A 16151-nucleotide genomic window follows, 5' to 3' on the forward strand; every position below is an offset into this window, starting at 1 on the left:
TATTTCTCTGCTCCCGCAGCGCAGCTCCGTCTCGAGACACCTCCACCCAAAGCAGTGATTTCAGCCCTGTGGAATGACCACAGAGAAGCAGCTCAGCCTGGAGAAACGCGACCCAGCCCCAGGCCAGCGGGAGCCGGGGCCGCCCAGCGCCGCCCAGCGCTGCCCAGTGCCGCGGCTGGCTGCCACCTCGCCGAGCTCCCAGGTGCCCCCCAGGGCTTGAGCTCTGAGCGTGCCGTGCCCAGGCACCGACCCGGCCTGGGGAACCGACCTGGCCGCTCAGCAGAGCTGAGGCAAGGTGAATTCAACCCGGGGCTGCAGCCACGGGCGCAGCCAGGACGAGGCCACGTCACAGAAGATGGACCCTGCCCAGCTGCTGCAAGGCGGCACCAAAGCCCAGGGGCTTGGTTGCTCCCCAGGTGGAGATAAGGTGTAGCAGGGAGCAGGAGACCAGGGAACACGTGGAGAAATTGTCACGGAAGAAGGGGAGGAGAGGTCCGAGGAGGACGGCAGTGCCTCGAGAGCCGTTTGCCACCTCTGCGTAGGCAATAAGAGAAGGTGCGCGGGGGAGGCTTGCGCTGGAGCGTGGGGAGACAGAGGCACGCGGGGAACACCTGGCTTCTTCAGAACCGAGCAGCACCGTGGTGGTGCCCAGAGAAGCCCCGCGGCTCAGTACGCTGCGATACCTCCGTGCAACCAGGGGCTCACGGCGACCGTCGCCGGGGTTTGGGGCAACGCTCATCCTGCCGCACCACGGACGTGCACCAGGGCCCGTTCTCAGCGGCGCACCACGCCGTCAGGACCAGGAGGCTACAGCCCTCCGGGGAGCCTAGATTTACAGGTGACAGCCAGCATGTTGTCTCTTCCCAGCTAAGCTCCGGTCACCCGTGCCAGGCTGCCCAAGCGGCGAGGCAGCGAGCGCACAGACCCGCCTGAAAAGCCATCAGCACGTGGATGAACCTGCGCAACCGTGAAGAGAGCCCGCAGCTCGGAGCGAGCCGGTCTGTCCATGGGTCCAGGCGGGAGGCTGCGCGGGGGCTCGGGCCGGTCTCGCCAGCACCGGGCAGAGGAAGCCGGCTGGGTCGTGGCGTAGCTGCCGCCCCGGCACCGCTGTGACCCGGGGACCCACGGCAGCGCCCAGGGGCTCTCCAGGCCCACGGCAAGGCGCAGCCCCGCGGTGCCGGGCAGAGCCGGGGAGGCCGGCAGCCGTGCCCCGCTCCCCCGCGGGGGCCCTTCAGGCTGCGAGGGGGCAGGGGCTCCCGGGGCACCCCGAGGGCGGGCTCGGGGCTCCCTCGGGGCCCGGGGAGCCGGTCCCGGAGCCCAGCGGGGCCCGGAGCGGCCCAGGGGCCGTGACCGGGCGGGGCCCCCCGCGGGGCGGGCAGCCCCCGGCCGCCGGCGCGCTCGGCCCCGCTCCGCTCGGCCCCGCTCGACCCGCCCGGCGCCGCCGGGGCCGGAGGCAGCAGCGGGGCCGCCGGGGGCCCGGGCGCAGGCAGCGGGGCCTCGCCGCCGCCCGGCAGGGCGCTGCCGAGCCCGCGGCCCTTTGTCCGCCGCCCCGGGGCAGGTGCGGGCGGCGCGGGCGGGCGCGCACAAAGCGGCGGCGGGTGGCGGTGGCGGCGCCCCCCGCGCGGCCCCGGGGCTCCGGGCGCCCCTCGCGGCGCGCGGCCCCGGCGCGGCCGGCGGCGGCGGCGGGTTTTATGCGCGCGGCGGCCGGCGGGGGTGGGAGGAGCCGGGCAGGTTGTGCCCGCCGGGCCCTCCTCCCTCGCTCGCTCCCCGCCCGGCGGAGAGGGGTCGGGGGAGGGGGCAGCATGGCCTGTCCGTCCGGCCCCTTTTGCAGCGCTCATCTGCCCCGGGAGTGCGGCGCGGCTCCTCGCAGGGAGAAGAGCTCCGAATGGAGACCGACGCCAGCCAGCCCGGCCTCGCCTCCCCGGACTCCCCGCACGACCCCTGGTACCGGCGCGCCGGGCGGGCGGCGCCGGGCGGCGGCGCCCCCGCGGCCCCCCCCGGCCGCGGCCCCCCCTCCCCTCCCCCTCCCCGCGGCCGCCCCCCTCCCCCCGGCCCCCGCCGCCCCGGCCCGGGCGGGCGCCGCGGCGGCGGCGGCGGCGGCGGCGCCGCTGCCAACATGGCCGATGCTCGCCCTCCTCTCCGCGCCGGCGGCCCGGCCCGCCGCCACCGCCGCCGCCGCCGCCACCGCCGCCGCGCGGGGCAGCCCCCGGCACGGCGCCGCTGACGGCTCTCCCCCTTCCTCCCGCAGCAAGATGTTCATCGGGGGCCTGAGCTGGCAGACCACGCAAGGTGAGCGGCGGGCGGGCACCTGCCGGCCGGGCCGGGCCGGGCCGGGGCGGGGGGGGGGGGCGCGGGCCGGCACCCACGCGCGCTGTGCTTGCAGAGGGCCTGCGGGAGTACTTCGGGCAGTTCGGCGAGGTGAAGGAGTGCCTGGTGATGCGCGACCCGCTGACAAAGAGATCCAGGTGAGGAGGCCGCGCCCGCCCCTCCCTCGGCCCCGCCGAGCCCGGCCGCCACTTTAACCAACTTTCTTTCTTCTCTCCGCATCCCCCCTCTCCTGCCGGGCCTGCGGGGCTCAGGGGCTTCGGGTTCGTCACCTTCGTGGACCAGGCCGGCGTCGACAAGGTCCTGGCCCAATCCCGGCACGAGCTGGACTCCAAGACGGTGAGACGACTTCTCCCACCTCCGGGGTGCTATCGGAGCAGCTATCGATTGCGGTGGTTGATTCCCAGTTAGAGGTTGTAAACTATCGATTGCCGATAAAGATCGATCGGCCCGTTCTCCACCCCACTTATCAGCTGGTAAAGTAGCTGTTGTCTGAGCTGGGGGTTTGGCATCGATCAGTGACCGAATGTCCGGGTATCGATCTGTGGATCCCTGGTTATGGTTTTCATCCTGCCCATTGATCGCGAGGCCCCTTTGAGAAGCGGCCGTGGCGCTCCGCGGGGCAGGACGAGCGAGGACACTTGGGGCGAGGGTTCGCCCCGGGAAGCGAAGGCGCGCGCGTCGCGGGAGAGGGGAGATGCCGCCTGGCCCCCGGCGCGTGCCCGGCCTTTCCGGTGAGCGCCGCTCCTCCCGGCGGTGCGCATCCCTCCCGGCACCGCTCGCTCCTCGCAGGATCCGAGGCCCTGTTTTCTCCGGCCGTAGCTGCCGCTCCTCCGGGTCTGTCCGCCCCTCGGTACGGAGCGTGTGTCCCTCGTATCCTTGTGCTCTCCTGCGGTTTCCCCGGACGAAGTTTTTGTAACGGTCGCGAAGGTTCAAGACTTTATTGTCTCCCAGCGCGGCCGTTGCCCGCCCATGTGGGCCACCGACCGCCTCGCGAAACACCAGCCGCGGCCCCGGCCCTCGCTGCGCCGGTAACAGCCGTTCGGGAGCCCTGGGAGGACTCGCGGGCAGGCTTCGGCAGCCCCCTGGCCTGGGCGTACCGTACCCGCTGCCGCATCGCGGACCGGTAGCGCTGGGGAGATGCGTAGGCCGTTTTGGGGGGTGGGGGTTAGGTGTCTGAGTGGGAGGTCCCTTCTCTAGTTTTGGTGGCTTGCCTCCTCTCCGACTCCTTGTTCTTGCTGCTGCCCCGGGGGCGAAGGTGAGGGGGGCGATGGGGGAGCGGTGGGGGCTGGGAAGGGGTGACATGCTGAAAGGAGAAGTCCCAGCGCCAAGCGTGGGCTCGCGAGGAGTCCAGACGTGCAACTTGGATTCCCGTGCGGTAGCTCAGACGTCCTCCTTTATCTGAGCAGAATGGAGAGGGCGGGAGAGCGAGACCCCCTTTCTTGAGGTTTACGGCATGAGTTGCAGCGAGATTTATGTCTGTTCCTGTTTAACTGCATGGATCGCTCCCTTTGATGTGCACAGGTCCTTCCTCCCCATGGGAACCCCTGGTGAAACCTCTCCCGGCCTCCCTCGCCGAGGGTGGTTCCTAGGACTCTTAAACCTCCTTCTTTCATGAGGGATGTGAAGTGAGTTCTGCTCTGGGGGAGGGCTGCCGTGCAGCGTTTTGTGGAGGGCCCAGGGTTTTCGTTTCTCTCTTTCTTTTTTTCAATAGCCTGTGTAAACACGGTGTCTGATGAGCTAGTCCCGTCATGAGTCTGTGGACTGGCGCAGACCCCTCGTGCAAAGGCAAGTGGCGGGGGTCCGTCGCGGTAGCAATCCCGAAAGCGTTTTGGGGACAGGAATGAGGTGAAATCCACCGTCTCCCTTCTCCCGCCCCAGCGGCCGCTTGCCGGGAGCCCCTCTGCAGCCCGCGGCGTGGGCCGCGAGGGAGGGGAGGAGGGAGGGGAGGGAAGGGGAAGCCACGGCAGGAGAACACAAGGGCCTCGTGGCGGAGGCGCGTGAGGGCTGGCCGGCCATTGCAGCTCCCTGCCGCATCCGCTCCGTGCGGCGGGTCGGGGCGGCAGAGGCAGCGGCGGCCGTTCCACCAGAGCCCTGCCTTTGTTAGGAGCTGCCATCCTTCCCCCCTGCTCTCTGTGCTTCGTTTTGCTCCGTTTTGAAGTGGGTCAAGCGTTCTGGGGTACGTTGCCCGGTGGTCGCCGGGCGAGCGGTGGGTGGTGGCGCGCTGCAGGGCGCCGTCGTGTGCCTGCCCAGCTGAGGGCCTCTGCTGTGAGTCATGGGTTAAAGGGCACAAACTCGCCTCAATTCTAATTTAGGCTTTCGTAAAACTTTGCCGGAAAGGGCCCGGTGGCCTGGAAGGGTAGCCGTCTCCCTAGGCCGGGTGGCTCCTGCGAGACAGCACTCGGTAGACGGTGTCTGCCCAACTTGTTGCTCCATTGTTTTCCAGTTCTTCCTACGCTGGCGAGTGGTGCTGGCCCGGTTCTCTGGGGAAACCTTGTGCTTTTCAGACTTCTCTTTGTTTGTAAGCTAGATAGTGGCAGCCTACGGGGTTATTTATGGAAATGCTTGATAGGAGAATTGGCTTTGCAGTCTCAAGGTAAAAGATTTGCGTGACTTTGTGAAGCTGCAGCTGGCCGCTGCCTTGAGCCGCTCCTTTGCGTGCTGGGGAAGGAGCAGTCCCGGGGATGTTTGGCTGCTGTATTGTTTCTTTGTTGCCGAGGTCTCCTCGGGTTTGTCTTTGGTGGTGGAGGGAGTAACGTGAGCCCCCGAGCGTGGCGCGGCGAAGGGAAGGGAGCCGTGGAGGTGCGATGGATGAGCAAACCCGGTCGCAGCATCGCCAGCGCGGTTTCTGAGGTCTCGCGGGCCCTTCCCTGCCCCCCCGCTCTCGGGTAGCGAGGGCACTGCTCCAGCCAGGTCAGCGTGCGCGTTTTGCCATCTTCGCTGTCAGTCGGTGCTGGGCGGCCTGAGGAGCGCTACCGAGGCGCCCGCGCCAGGCCGCCGGTACACCTGCGACTTCAGGGGGATTCCTCCTCCCGAAAGCCTGGCCGGGCAAAACCAGAGCGGCTCCCGCTTAGGCGACTTCCACCCGCTGCAGTCCGATACTGGCTTTCTGTTTTCGGATACAATCTGAGCGGTTCTGAATGCTTTTACTCTTAGCAGATTTATATCTAGCTCTGTAAAAAGGATCCATTACGTCAGCAGGTGACACTGAAACACAACTCCTCCACTGCTGTTTGTTTTAACACCAGGAACGAGGGAATAAGGCAGCAGCACTTTTGCTTCGATTAGAAAGGCTCCAGCAGCCGAGGAGCAGTCCAGCTTCAGTAACTCAAGGCCGGTGCTGAAGTCGCTCCCCTCCGCGCGTTCCCAGGTCGGCGCCGCCGGCCGCTCGGCCGGGCCCCGCTCCACCTGCAACAAAGGCTAGTTGTGCAGAAGAATTTGTGAGATGACTGCCTGCTCCCTCCAGCCGGGAGGACGCGTTATCTCTGCCCAGTTGATCACACTCAGGGTAATGAGAAAATGAGGCCGAGCTTAGCATTGCAGAGTATGAAAGCATCTTCTTGGCAGGAGCTGAATGACGCTGGCTGAGAACTAAAAGACAGTAGATTATTGTTTTTGCTTATTATCTGCCATCAGCCTCCTGGTCTCCTGCCGTCCCCTGTCCTCAGTATTCGCTGTGGGTTTCTGCACCAGCCAGGAAGCTGGAGGGGGGTGTGGGGTGTGTGTGTGTGTGTGTGTGTGTGTGTGTGTGTGTGTGCGTGCGCACACGCGGGAGGGGAGGGACGGGACGGGTCGGATGCCCGGGGAGGCACCCGGCGGGTACGCTAATCTGCCTGCGCTCGGAGCGCGTGGAGGGAGGGTTATTTTTGAGTTTATTTGTGCTCTTCGCTTTTGCCTCTGTTTACTTACGTGCTGGGTTTATTTATGTAGCAGGCTGTGAGTCAGGACGGAGGTGGGGAGGGCAGGGAGGGGAGCTGGTGGCAGGGCCGGGGGAGGCCGAGCTCCGGGTCGGTGCGACAAGGAGAGGCCGCAGGGCAGGAGGGCGGCCGGGCTGGAGGCAGAACAATGGCCGCGAGCGGAGCCGGGGAGAGGCGGCTTCCTTGGGCTGCTCGGGCCGGCGGGACGACGCCGGGCTGCTCCCCGGCCGCGGCCTTCCCGAGCGCGGGGATGAGCCGGACCTGCCTTCACCACCGCTCTCCTTAAGCTGATTTGTAGGTCTGGATCATCCCTGATGTGATGTAACTTTGCAAGAGTTGCTGTAAAAATAGGCTGTAAGGCCTGGCGTGGCGGCTGAGGAGGAGCAGAGGCTTTCACGGGTGTTTGGCTTTGAGCTGGGTTAGTTTTTTCCCAGCTTTTGTGGCGGTGGCGGCGTGTGGCAGATGCAGGCGCGCGCTCGTCTCTGCTGACCCCAGCAGAACGCGCGGCACCTGGACGGGGCGCGGAGCGGCGGCCGCTCGGGCGGGCGGGCGGGCGGCAGGGCTGCGGAGGGGCTGCGCGGCGGCGGCGGCACAATGGAGGGCTCGGCCCGCGGAGGGGAGGCATCGCGCCATTGTGTGCGGCGCCGCGGGCGGGGGGAGCGCTGCCTGCCGCCGGAGCCCGCGCCGCGCCGCAGCCTTTTGGGGTTTGGACTCCTCTGTTTAATTGGCACCTTCCTGTCTGCTCTTTCGTTTCTTTATCCTGCGTTTTGCGGGATGAAGCGTTTGGCTTTTTTGCGTGCTGCTGCTTTTCCGTCCTATCGTTCGCCAGGTGAGCTCTGTACTTGGCGGCAGAGCGAAGCGGGGGAGCGGAAGGGCGGCAGAAAGCACTTTTAGCGTGACGCTGTTGATGCAGGGCACCCGGGGCAGGCCGGTGGGAGGGTGCAGCCGCCGGCTAATCCCCGCATGTGATGGGCTCCCGGGTGCCGTCTGGGCACTGCTCCGCCGGAGCCAGACCGCTGCATGCTGGGACTTGTAGTCTCGCGGCTGCACCTTGCGGGCAGGAGGGCTGCGGCGGGCAGACTCTGTGGGCATCTGGCAGCTGCCACGTGGGCAGGGAAAGCCGCGTGCACGGAGGAAATCCTGCGTTCGTAAACAGCAACAAAAGCGTGTTCACCTCTGCTTCCCCTCATCTCTTTCAGATCGACCCGAAGGTAGCATTCCCCCGCCGAGCACAGCCCAAGGTAGGTACCGCACGCAGCCCGTGCTGCTCCAAAGGGTGACATTTGTGGTGGAGAATCCTGTCCCTCCGTGCAGGTTTGCTCGGGACTCGCTTTGAGCGTGAGCTGCTGTTGCATCAGCTTCAACACACAGAGCTGCGGTACACCGCTGCCCGGCTTGTGGTGGAGCGCGGGGGGTTGTGCGGCGCTGGAGGAGCCAACAGGCCTCTCCGCTACCCTGTGGGATGGCAACAGTGAGGACTGGTGAACTAAACTCTGCCTAGGATGAGGCTGGTCCTTCCTAACTTGCAGCCAATGTCTGGAAGTGACAGGCCTAAGGAGATGCACAGCAGTTGCACGGTGCGTGGCGATACAGGTGGAAGGGGAGTTGTGTGCGCGCCTGCACGCATGTGCGAATGAATGAATGTATGGCAGGGAAGGAATTTCATTTTGTTCAGGAATTTCAGGAAAAGGATTTCATTTTGTGAAATGCCCTGGAGTGCTTCTGCACTGGAAAAGGCAGAAGGCGTTTGGAGCTGGACCTTATCTGCAAGAAGCTGTGGCATCAAATTGAGCAGTTGCAGGAACTTGTTCCAGACGTGCAAGTAGAAGTTTTTCACTGAGGAGCCAGCAGCAGGCTGGAGGCTGCTTTTAGAGTGAAATACAGATTTGGGTCTCCCTTTAACTTTAACGGTCTCCATTCCAAGTGCTGTCACGGGAGAAGGAGCTTGGGAGAAGCGGCGGAGGGAAGTGCGGAGGGAAGAAGAGGCTGGCGCAGGGAGGGAAGCGAAGGGGGATCAGGCCTGGGGAACAATTGGTGAGCAGGTATCCCGAGTAACTGGAGCCAGGAAGCACATGGTAGGAATTGGGTTAATTCCATTAAGCAGTTTGGTGACAGAAGGTGCTTTAGTGTTAGAACGGGCTGCTCTCCAAGCCAGGGAATTGCTGCGGATTAGCCCTATGCTCCTTGGGGTAATTAGGACCATGTGTTCCTCTGAGAGCAGGGGTGTAGTCAAGCAGTAAAGGGGAGGATGCAGCTGGAGAGCCGGTTCAAAGGATGTCAGTGTGCCTCAGCCTGGCAGCCATGGCCCCTCGCGGGGTAGCTAGCGTTTTTTGTTGTTTTTTTTTCCCCTTGCTCTGGTTGCATGAGTGAGAAGTGGCGGAGGGCTCTTCCCATTGCCTTCCTCCCAAGGGAAAAGAGATTTAACTGGAGTCTCCTGGGCTCCCTCTGAGTGGCTGGGGAATGGTGTGAAATGGGGCTCTTCCCATGTAAGGTGGAGCGCTGTGCGGTTGGCGAGCTGGGCCGGCACAGCCCGGGGAGCCTCCCTGTGCCGGCGGCCCTCCAGCCCACCTCTCCTCCCCGGAGAGCAGCGCAGGCTTCTCCGCAGGAGCCTGGGGGGGTCTGGGGGGACGTGAAGTGGCAGGGCTGCAGGGAGAGCCGAGGGCGAGCGCTGGCGGGCTGGGAAGGGGACGGTAGTGGCCCGCGTCCCCGGGGGGTTGTGATCGCGCCAAGCGAGCGGCGGGCAGGGCAGCGAGGGGAGAGGCTGGCAAAGTGCTGTACGAGCCAGGGAGGCACCGCTGGGCGGAGATGGGCTGTGCGCTAGCGAGGGCTGAGGTGTCCATGACCTGGTAAGCGTGCGTGGGCAGGATGGGGCGAGGGCTCGGCGAGAGCGTGCCTCGAGGTCCGGCATGGGAAACGCCGGCCGGCCGCGTTTGGCTGTGGAGCTCCATGGCGGGTGGAAGCTCGGCTGCAGCGAAGGGGCAGAGGCTTCCCGGCAGCAGAGGGGGAGTTAGTGGCCTTTTGAGCCTTGTTCTCTGCTCCCTCTCGGTTTATTCGGTGAATTCCTGTCCTTCCCTTTTCCAGATGGTGACCCGAACGAAGAAGATATTTGTGGGTGGTCTGTCAGTGAACACTACTGTGGAGGATGTGAAACAATATTTTGAGCAATTTGGGAAGGTAAGTCTCTTGAGTGGTGCTGGATCAAAGCTGTTGCTTCTGGGGCAAAAAGGAGTTTTCTGAACTCTTTTGGAGGCAGGATTAGGAGTCTGTGAGTCTTTTGCATGGGGTTAAGTAAATTGAAGGTCAGCTACAGATGTTGGTTAGCTGTAATTTCTTTGTAGGGGCTAGAGCTTGTGATTCCTGCCCTGTGTTGATTTGAAACAGAGAGCTTGTGCTCTTTCTTGGAGTGGATGGGACCTGGGCTAAGGGAAATGCTTTTCCCTCCTCCGTGCCCAGAGGCCTCTTACGGCATTTTGGTCCTGCAGATTTGCAGTTTGTTCGAATGCTGAGGGAAAGTCTGCAGACACTCTTCACAGATCTGCTTCAGCATCAAACCTGTGATTTTGGCCTTGTTTCTCATTCTAAGCCTTGTGATTGATATTTCTGTAATCCTTTATTAAAAATAAGCCCTTTGGTTCTGCAACTTCTCCTGCTGAGTCCTGGACAAGTGGTGATGTTGTTTTTGGATGTTTGAAGGAAATTTGGCAAGTAGGCTGTCCCTTGTGTTAGCATGGCTTCTTCTGTGCCAGCTGCTGGCGCAGGGAAGGGTAGGCTGCTGTGATTTGAAGTCATTTGTGCCCTTGGTCCTTGACAGCCAGTTGTGCAAATCATGTGTTGGGACAGAATTGGAGGATAGAAAGGGGCTCAGTCTTGGCCCTTCAGCCACATCAGGAGGCTGCGCGCACGCTGAGGTGCAATGGCAGTAATATTAGACTGAAGGACTGCAACATTTTTAATGGGATTAGGAATAGAAGGGGATCGTTGTACCCAAATGCTGAATGCGGTCACCTCTGGGGCAGGGCGCTGCGACTGTTTCACTGTTGCTCGACGGTGTTGTGCGTGGATTAGCTGTTTGGAGCAGAAGTGTTGGGTTCTGGCTGTGGGGACCTTCCCGCGGAGGTGACACAGTACAGTTTGCTTGGCAGTAATCTTGGCAGGATGTTGCTGATAGCATCCTGGATCTGGAAGAAAGTACCACAGAAGCTGTAATGAGCGTGAGGCATGAAGGCTTTGGTATTCATTTTCTTATGAAAGGTCATGTGAAAGGGTGATGTTATTATCAAAGTGCATTAACTGGTGTGAAGAAGGGGAGTTCTGTAATCAGTTCTGCTGTATCATTGGAACTTTTGGGCAGAAAGTTTGGAATAAGTGTTGTTCAGTACCTTTGTTCAGCTTCTGAAGTCGAATCTATGCATGGCCTGGGTTGCTATAGTAACCGCAGGGTAGGACTTCTTGGTGTTTCCAATCAGCCCCTGGAGAAATAGTAATGTGGAAAGTGGTCAGTGCGTCAGAAATCCCTGTTTGCTAGTCGTTAGTTCTGTGTGATTTTGTTTTCTGTGTTACAAGTAAGCAAACTGTATTGTGTCCCTGGCAGCTTGTACGTGGTGTTGCTGAAGGGCTTCACTAAAAGCATTGTTGTCCATGTGGCTGCGTCGTCTGAAGATCGTTAGCTGGACTTGCACGTGCTTCCGCACTGCTGCTGATGCATGCATTCCATAGGAGACCCACGTATCTTGGGCGTAATCCCCTTTTAACCTTAACTGTACCTCTGTTAATTTGAACCAGAAGCATGTCATGTAGCACTCACAGTTTACAAGCATTTACAGTCTGTTGCTCTGGTTTGCAAAGTCCCTTCCAGGTCTTTTGGGGTGTTACGTTGTTATATTCCTCTTATTTAATGGTCATGGGTTGAAAGGAGTCCTGACGTCAGGAGACTAGCAAGAACTGGTTGTGTCGGATTGTTTTCTCGGACTAGGCAGAAGGGAGAGTTCTGCATAGCTCAGTGCGATTCATTCCCGAAGAACCAGCATCCTGGACAACATCCGGAATTCAAAATGTGAATGAGGCTAATGCAGCTGGCTTCTTGGCTCTGAGGAGTTTCCTCGGGGAGAGGTCAGGGTTGGTCAGATTGACTCTCTGTCTTGGGGCAGCTTTCTGAGTCATCTGGCTATTTTGGCTGAAGAGAAACTCCTCAGACCTCTAGTGCAAAGCATGTCTTCTAGCTTGCAACCCTCTTCCAGGCCAAGGCTCAGTTAATTCATTGAAGGCCAGGAGAACTGCTTCCTGAGAAATCCTCTCTGGTCAGCAGCTCCACAGGGGCGATGTGTGGGATCAGTGGGAAAACACATTTCAGAGGCGAGCCTATGTGACAGTCAGCTCTGAATGTCCTACTCTGTGGTCTGTAGGGCTAAGGAAAGACGGTTGCTTACAGTTTCAGATGTGACTCATTCTTATGGAGAACATGACTTTAGTACAGACTCTTTTGGAGTTTGTTCTGATACTCTGGGGCCTCTTACTTTTCAAAGGTTCCCTAGGATCCCTTCTTAAGAGGTACTCCTGGTACCTGACTCTAGGGTCTCCCATCTCCTGACTTCATCGTGTCATTAAGTGAGAGGTGGTGAGACTTCAGCCATGTCATCCTCATCTTGGAAAGCCTCTCTGAAAAAAATGTTTTCTAAGTCATTTGTGGTCAGTACTTCTTCTGGAATTGGGTGGAGACTGTCTGAAAAGAAATTGTCAGGGATTTCCTTCTAAAGCCTTGTCCTCTGAGGAAATGGCTTTGTCTGTGTTCCCTCTTTTGAATGACCCCATGGCTACCCAGGAGCTGGCAGGGGGAAAAATTACACCTCTTACCTCCTGCTTGTCCAAGAACCCTTACAAATGCTTAGATTTTAGTGCGAGGAGAAAGAGAGGGGTGCACAAGTCATAGTGTCTTGATTCCTTAAAATCAAGCTGCCGGGCTCCTGGAGATGAATATTCGTTGATCTTTGAGAATCCAATGGCAATCTCAGTTTGGATCTCAGCTGTCAGTGAGAGATCATCCTTTGCTTCTGAGGACACAGGAGTACCAACAACTGAACGGGTTTCAGGTGAAGGTTATCTTCTAGGCAACCGTGAGACTGCAAGCCTAAGCGTGTGGTAGGTTTGCCACCACTTGAGGTCTTCAGATTGGGATTCATGGCTTTTGAAGGCGTTCATTCTAGTCCAGTCAGAAAGCGTGAGCACGCTGTAAGAATTACTAGAGAAAATCCTACAGCTTCTAATACAGAGGAGGTCAAATTAGATTATCCTAATGTTCTCTCTGGTCCAAATCTGTGAACTGCTAATTTGCAAGTCTGTTCAGATAGCTAGTGTTGTTGCATCTATGATCGGAAGCAATGTTCATTAGCAGAAAAAGTGGAAGTTTGGTTTGTTTGGTAGGGCTTGAAATGAAATGGTTTCCCATTTCAAAAAAACCAAAATTTCAAAGTCTGACATTTCCATTTTGGCACTTCCCTTTATTCTCCTATCTTTGTGGGTTTTTTTTTTCCTTGCTGAGTCCAAAATGTTCTCTGAGCTTTTTAAAATGGAAGTGGCAAAAGAAAAATAAAAATGTGTGTGAAGGAAATCATGAGCATTACTTAGGGGTAAGGAAGAAAGGGAGAGGCTAGCATCCCCTTTTCTTCATGTCAAAATATTTGGTTTTGACAGGAGAAGGTGAAACTTCAGAGAGGATCCCAAATACAGTGTGAGAGCTTCTCTGCTTCAAAGGACTGCTTTCTTTTTCTTCTTTCAAAACTGTGAATGAAATATATGGGCTGCTGCTTTCACGAGGACAGAATACAAAGTTGTTTTTGGAGTACAGTGACACAGACTGAGGAGTGCTCTCAAGCTGGCTTCGGTTTGTCAGGTACAGCTACTAGGGCTTTGAATATAGTGGGATCATCTAGGAAGCACTTCTGAATCCAAAACTCAAATCTTTGAGATGCAAGCTAAGACCATGGGCGTGGTTTTTAAAGGAGATGACCTATTCAGCTGTAGGATAGAAATCCTAGGGAGAATTGCACTCACAGTATGTGCAGCCAAATGTCTTGGCTCGGGGTGGACTGTCAGAAATCTTTAGGCTTCACACGGGACTCTTTCAGCAGTCTCCTAGAAGGAGGCTACCAGCCTCACTGAAACCTGAGCCAGAAAGAGAGGAGAAAAATAGCTTCCACCTACCACCTCAGGCTTAGCTAGTCCTCTCTGTAGTTCAACAAGCATGAAGATGACCCAGAAGATCCCGAGTGCCAGCTTCTTCCTTTTCTCTTTCAACCTGTAGGAACACGTTGTTCTATATTATATGGGGTTGGGGGTGGGGTGACCATCAGAGTAATTTCTTTGGACAATTAGGTCTCAGAGCTTGTGATCAAGGTTATTTATTTCAAATCATAACTGAAAAAAACTCAAGCTGTCTTTCTTTTTCAAGGGTTGGTCTGATGAAGTTGTGGGGTAGAGAGAGTCAAACAAATTAGTCAAACAAGGATAGGAGGTTCAGAAGAAATAAGAAGGTCTCTCTTGTTGTTACTCAAATTTACTTAGGCTCCAAAGTGATTGGACAAATTCATGGATGGTCTTTTAAATATACAGACACCCCTTCTAGTTCAGGAAATACCTGCATCACAAATGGCTGGAAGGCGAGGGAGTCTGCTGGGGTATATAATAGTATCCTTGCCCTCTCCTTACATTCTTCCCAAGGTGTCCGCTGTTGGTCGGTATCTTGTGGGGACGTTGGGCAAGGTGGGCCTCTGGCTGCACCAAATTAGAGCAGTCTTTTATTCTTTAGAAGTGTCTTTGGAAAGAGAAGTTGGTCCTTACTGAAACTAGAAATGAAGAGGTATTTGTCTTTATTTCGAGAAGAAATAGGGGTCTGGACCAAAGTCTGGTGTTTGAACTCATGGTTTTCTCTCCTATGTGTTTTTTGCATTTGATGGAGCAGAAGTACAAGAAGTATATTCACGATGACATCTTTGCATGACTCACTAATCAGTTGTGGCTCCTAGAGTGCTTGACAAGTGCTTGAAAACAATTTACATCTTTCCCTGGGCCTGCAGGTGATCTGCGTATTTGGACGAGTTGGTCACGAAAGCACAGCCTCTCAGTGAGACAGATCATGCCCAGAAAGAGGCCTGCTCTCTCTGAAAATACCCTGGGAGCAAATGAGAGAGAGAAAAAGAACTGCTGAGGTCCAAGTGCAGTTCTGACCTTTAGGTTGCCGTCTAATACTTAATCCAAATTCCAGGCTGTTTGCCTAAGACAGGTTCTGAGATCTCACTCGGGCAATGAATCTAGTACTGTCCCAACCAAGAAAAAAGCACGGTATCCTTAGCTAGATTTGATGACAGTTTATATGTCTGTCACAAATACATATTCAGGTACACCTGTCAGAAAAACGGTGTGGTTGACTTGGGTATGTGGAATGAGATTTCCACACTCACTAATTGGAGAACCTTTAGATACTGATGGGGAATTTCTTTAAAGACATACTTGTTCCTGCGCTTATGTTGGGCCCGATTTCCCTCACTTCGGATTGGGAGAACATTAATTAATTAATCTTTAATCTGCAGCTCTCTGGAAATTCCAGGGATCAAAGCTACTTGTCAACCTGCTGTGGATTTCCAAACTGGATTTTGGATTTTCTTCCCCAGATCAGAGGGCAACTTATGCAAATTCTCACGCGTAACACGGTTGCAGTGAACAGATGGGGAGGGGAGGCGAAGGGGAATCTGATCACCTCTCTTGTGTCAGTCGGCAGTTTGGCTTGTGGTGACAATGCCCCTGGAACAAAGGGTGCTCTGTGCTCTGCATCTGGTAGGCAGATAGCCAAAAATGCTGCAGCATTAATGGTCATTCAGACCTTCACTGGTTCATTTGATATTTGCCAGGTGCCCACGGAGCAGTGTGCAGGCAGGCAGGAACACCTGGACAGACTGGCCCTCTCACCTGTGGCCGGGAATGGGCTCTTTCCCTTGGTTTAGTCTCATTCGCAGAGTTTTGAGAAAGCTTCTGCGGAACGGAGGGAGAAGGTTGCCGCGCGGGCGCAGCACGCCTGCTCCGCCGAGCCAGCCTCTGCGTCGGGGTTTTCTCCCCTCCGAATCGGCGTGTCATGTTAGAGCAGCCAGGAGAACCTCTCAGGGCTGCTAATCCCCTCTCTCGGCAGGATGGCTGAGTGGTTTCTGGATCATTTGGTTTATATTTCTCATGCTGAAGCTGCCTCAGCAGCTACTAGTCCTCTGCCTTTTTTTTTTTTTTTCTAAGTATACGTGGCTATAGTTCCTTCTAGGACCAGCTGAGCCATGATTAGTTGCTGTTCAGGTGGAAGACACCCATCTCTGCACTCAAAGCATTCGCTTGAGTATTTACAACTTTCTTCAAGATTTGCTCATGTGGAAGTGCATTGAACATTTCTCCTCAAACTTGTGTTGGATTTTTTTTTTATTTGAATGAGCCTGTCATTGACTTCCTCTTCTGCAGAGACCTATGACTGTACCAGGAAGACTGAAAGAGCTGTTGATATTAGAGTGGGACTAAGCCATTGAAAAAATTGGGCCTTTTGGCCAAGCCCCAAGCGGATCGTGCTGCATTCTGTTTTGGTACAAAATGTCTCATATCTGGGCACCTGAATGTTTCGGCTAGGCTGAGGGCTGCTTTGGTGGAGAGGCTTTCTGTGAAACCTGTGGGCCATCGCTTCTCCTGGCCACCACCACCGCGCTGCTCTCGTGGAGACCAGGCGCCGGCGTGGCAGGACCTTCCTTCACCTCTGGGGAAGGCGCTGCCCTCCCTCAACGGGCCTCAGCCGCGGCAAATCCTTGAAGGATTAGAAGCAGTTCTGGATCTTTTTTTCACTTTCCAAATACGTTACCTTCCCTGAGCCAAAACTCATCTCGTCCTTCC

At 57.3% G+C, this 16151-nt stretch overlaps 1 protein-coding gene across 2 annotated transcripts in view; it reads left to right on the top strand.

Moving 5' to 3' along the window:
* Nucleotides 1–1704: 1704 nt before the first annotated feature.
* The window catches only part of MSI1 (musashi RNA binding protein 1), a 31189-nt gene continuing 16742 nt past the window's right edge, over nucleotides 1705–16151 (top strand). The window contains exons 1-6 of one of the 2 annotated variants that reach the window (XM_064522274.1): nucleotides 1705–1944; nucleotides 2249–2289; nucleotides 2384–2465; nucleotides 2580–2664; nucleotides 7442–7483; nucleotides 9324–9416. In XM_064522274.1, the coding sequence (XP_064378344.1) occupies nucleotides 1886–1944; nucleotides 2249–2289; nucleotides 2384–2465; nucleotides 2580–2664; nucleotides 7442–7483; nucleotides 9324–9416 (402 nt within the window). In that variant the 5' untranslated portion in view covers nucleotides 1705–1885. The remainder of the gene's footprint in view (nucleotides 1945–2248; nucleotides 2290–2383; nucleotides 2466–2579; nucleotides 2665–7441; nucleotides 7484–9323; nucleotides 9417–16151) is intronic. The other variant, XM_064522275.1, reaches the window with a different exon arrangement.

This window comes from Dromaius novaehollandiae, chromosome 17, assembly GCF_036370855.1.
Source record: "Dromaius novaehollandiae isolate bDroNov1 chromosome 17, bDroNov1.hap1, whole genome shotgun sequence".
NCBI classification, from domain to species: Eukaryota; Metazoa; Chordata; class Aves; order Casuariiformes; family Dromaiidae; genus Dromaius; species Dromaius novaehollandiae.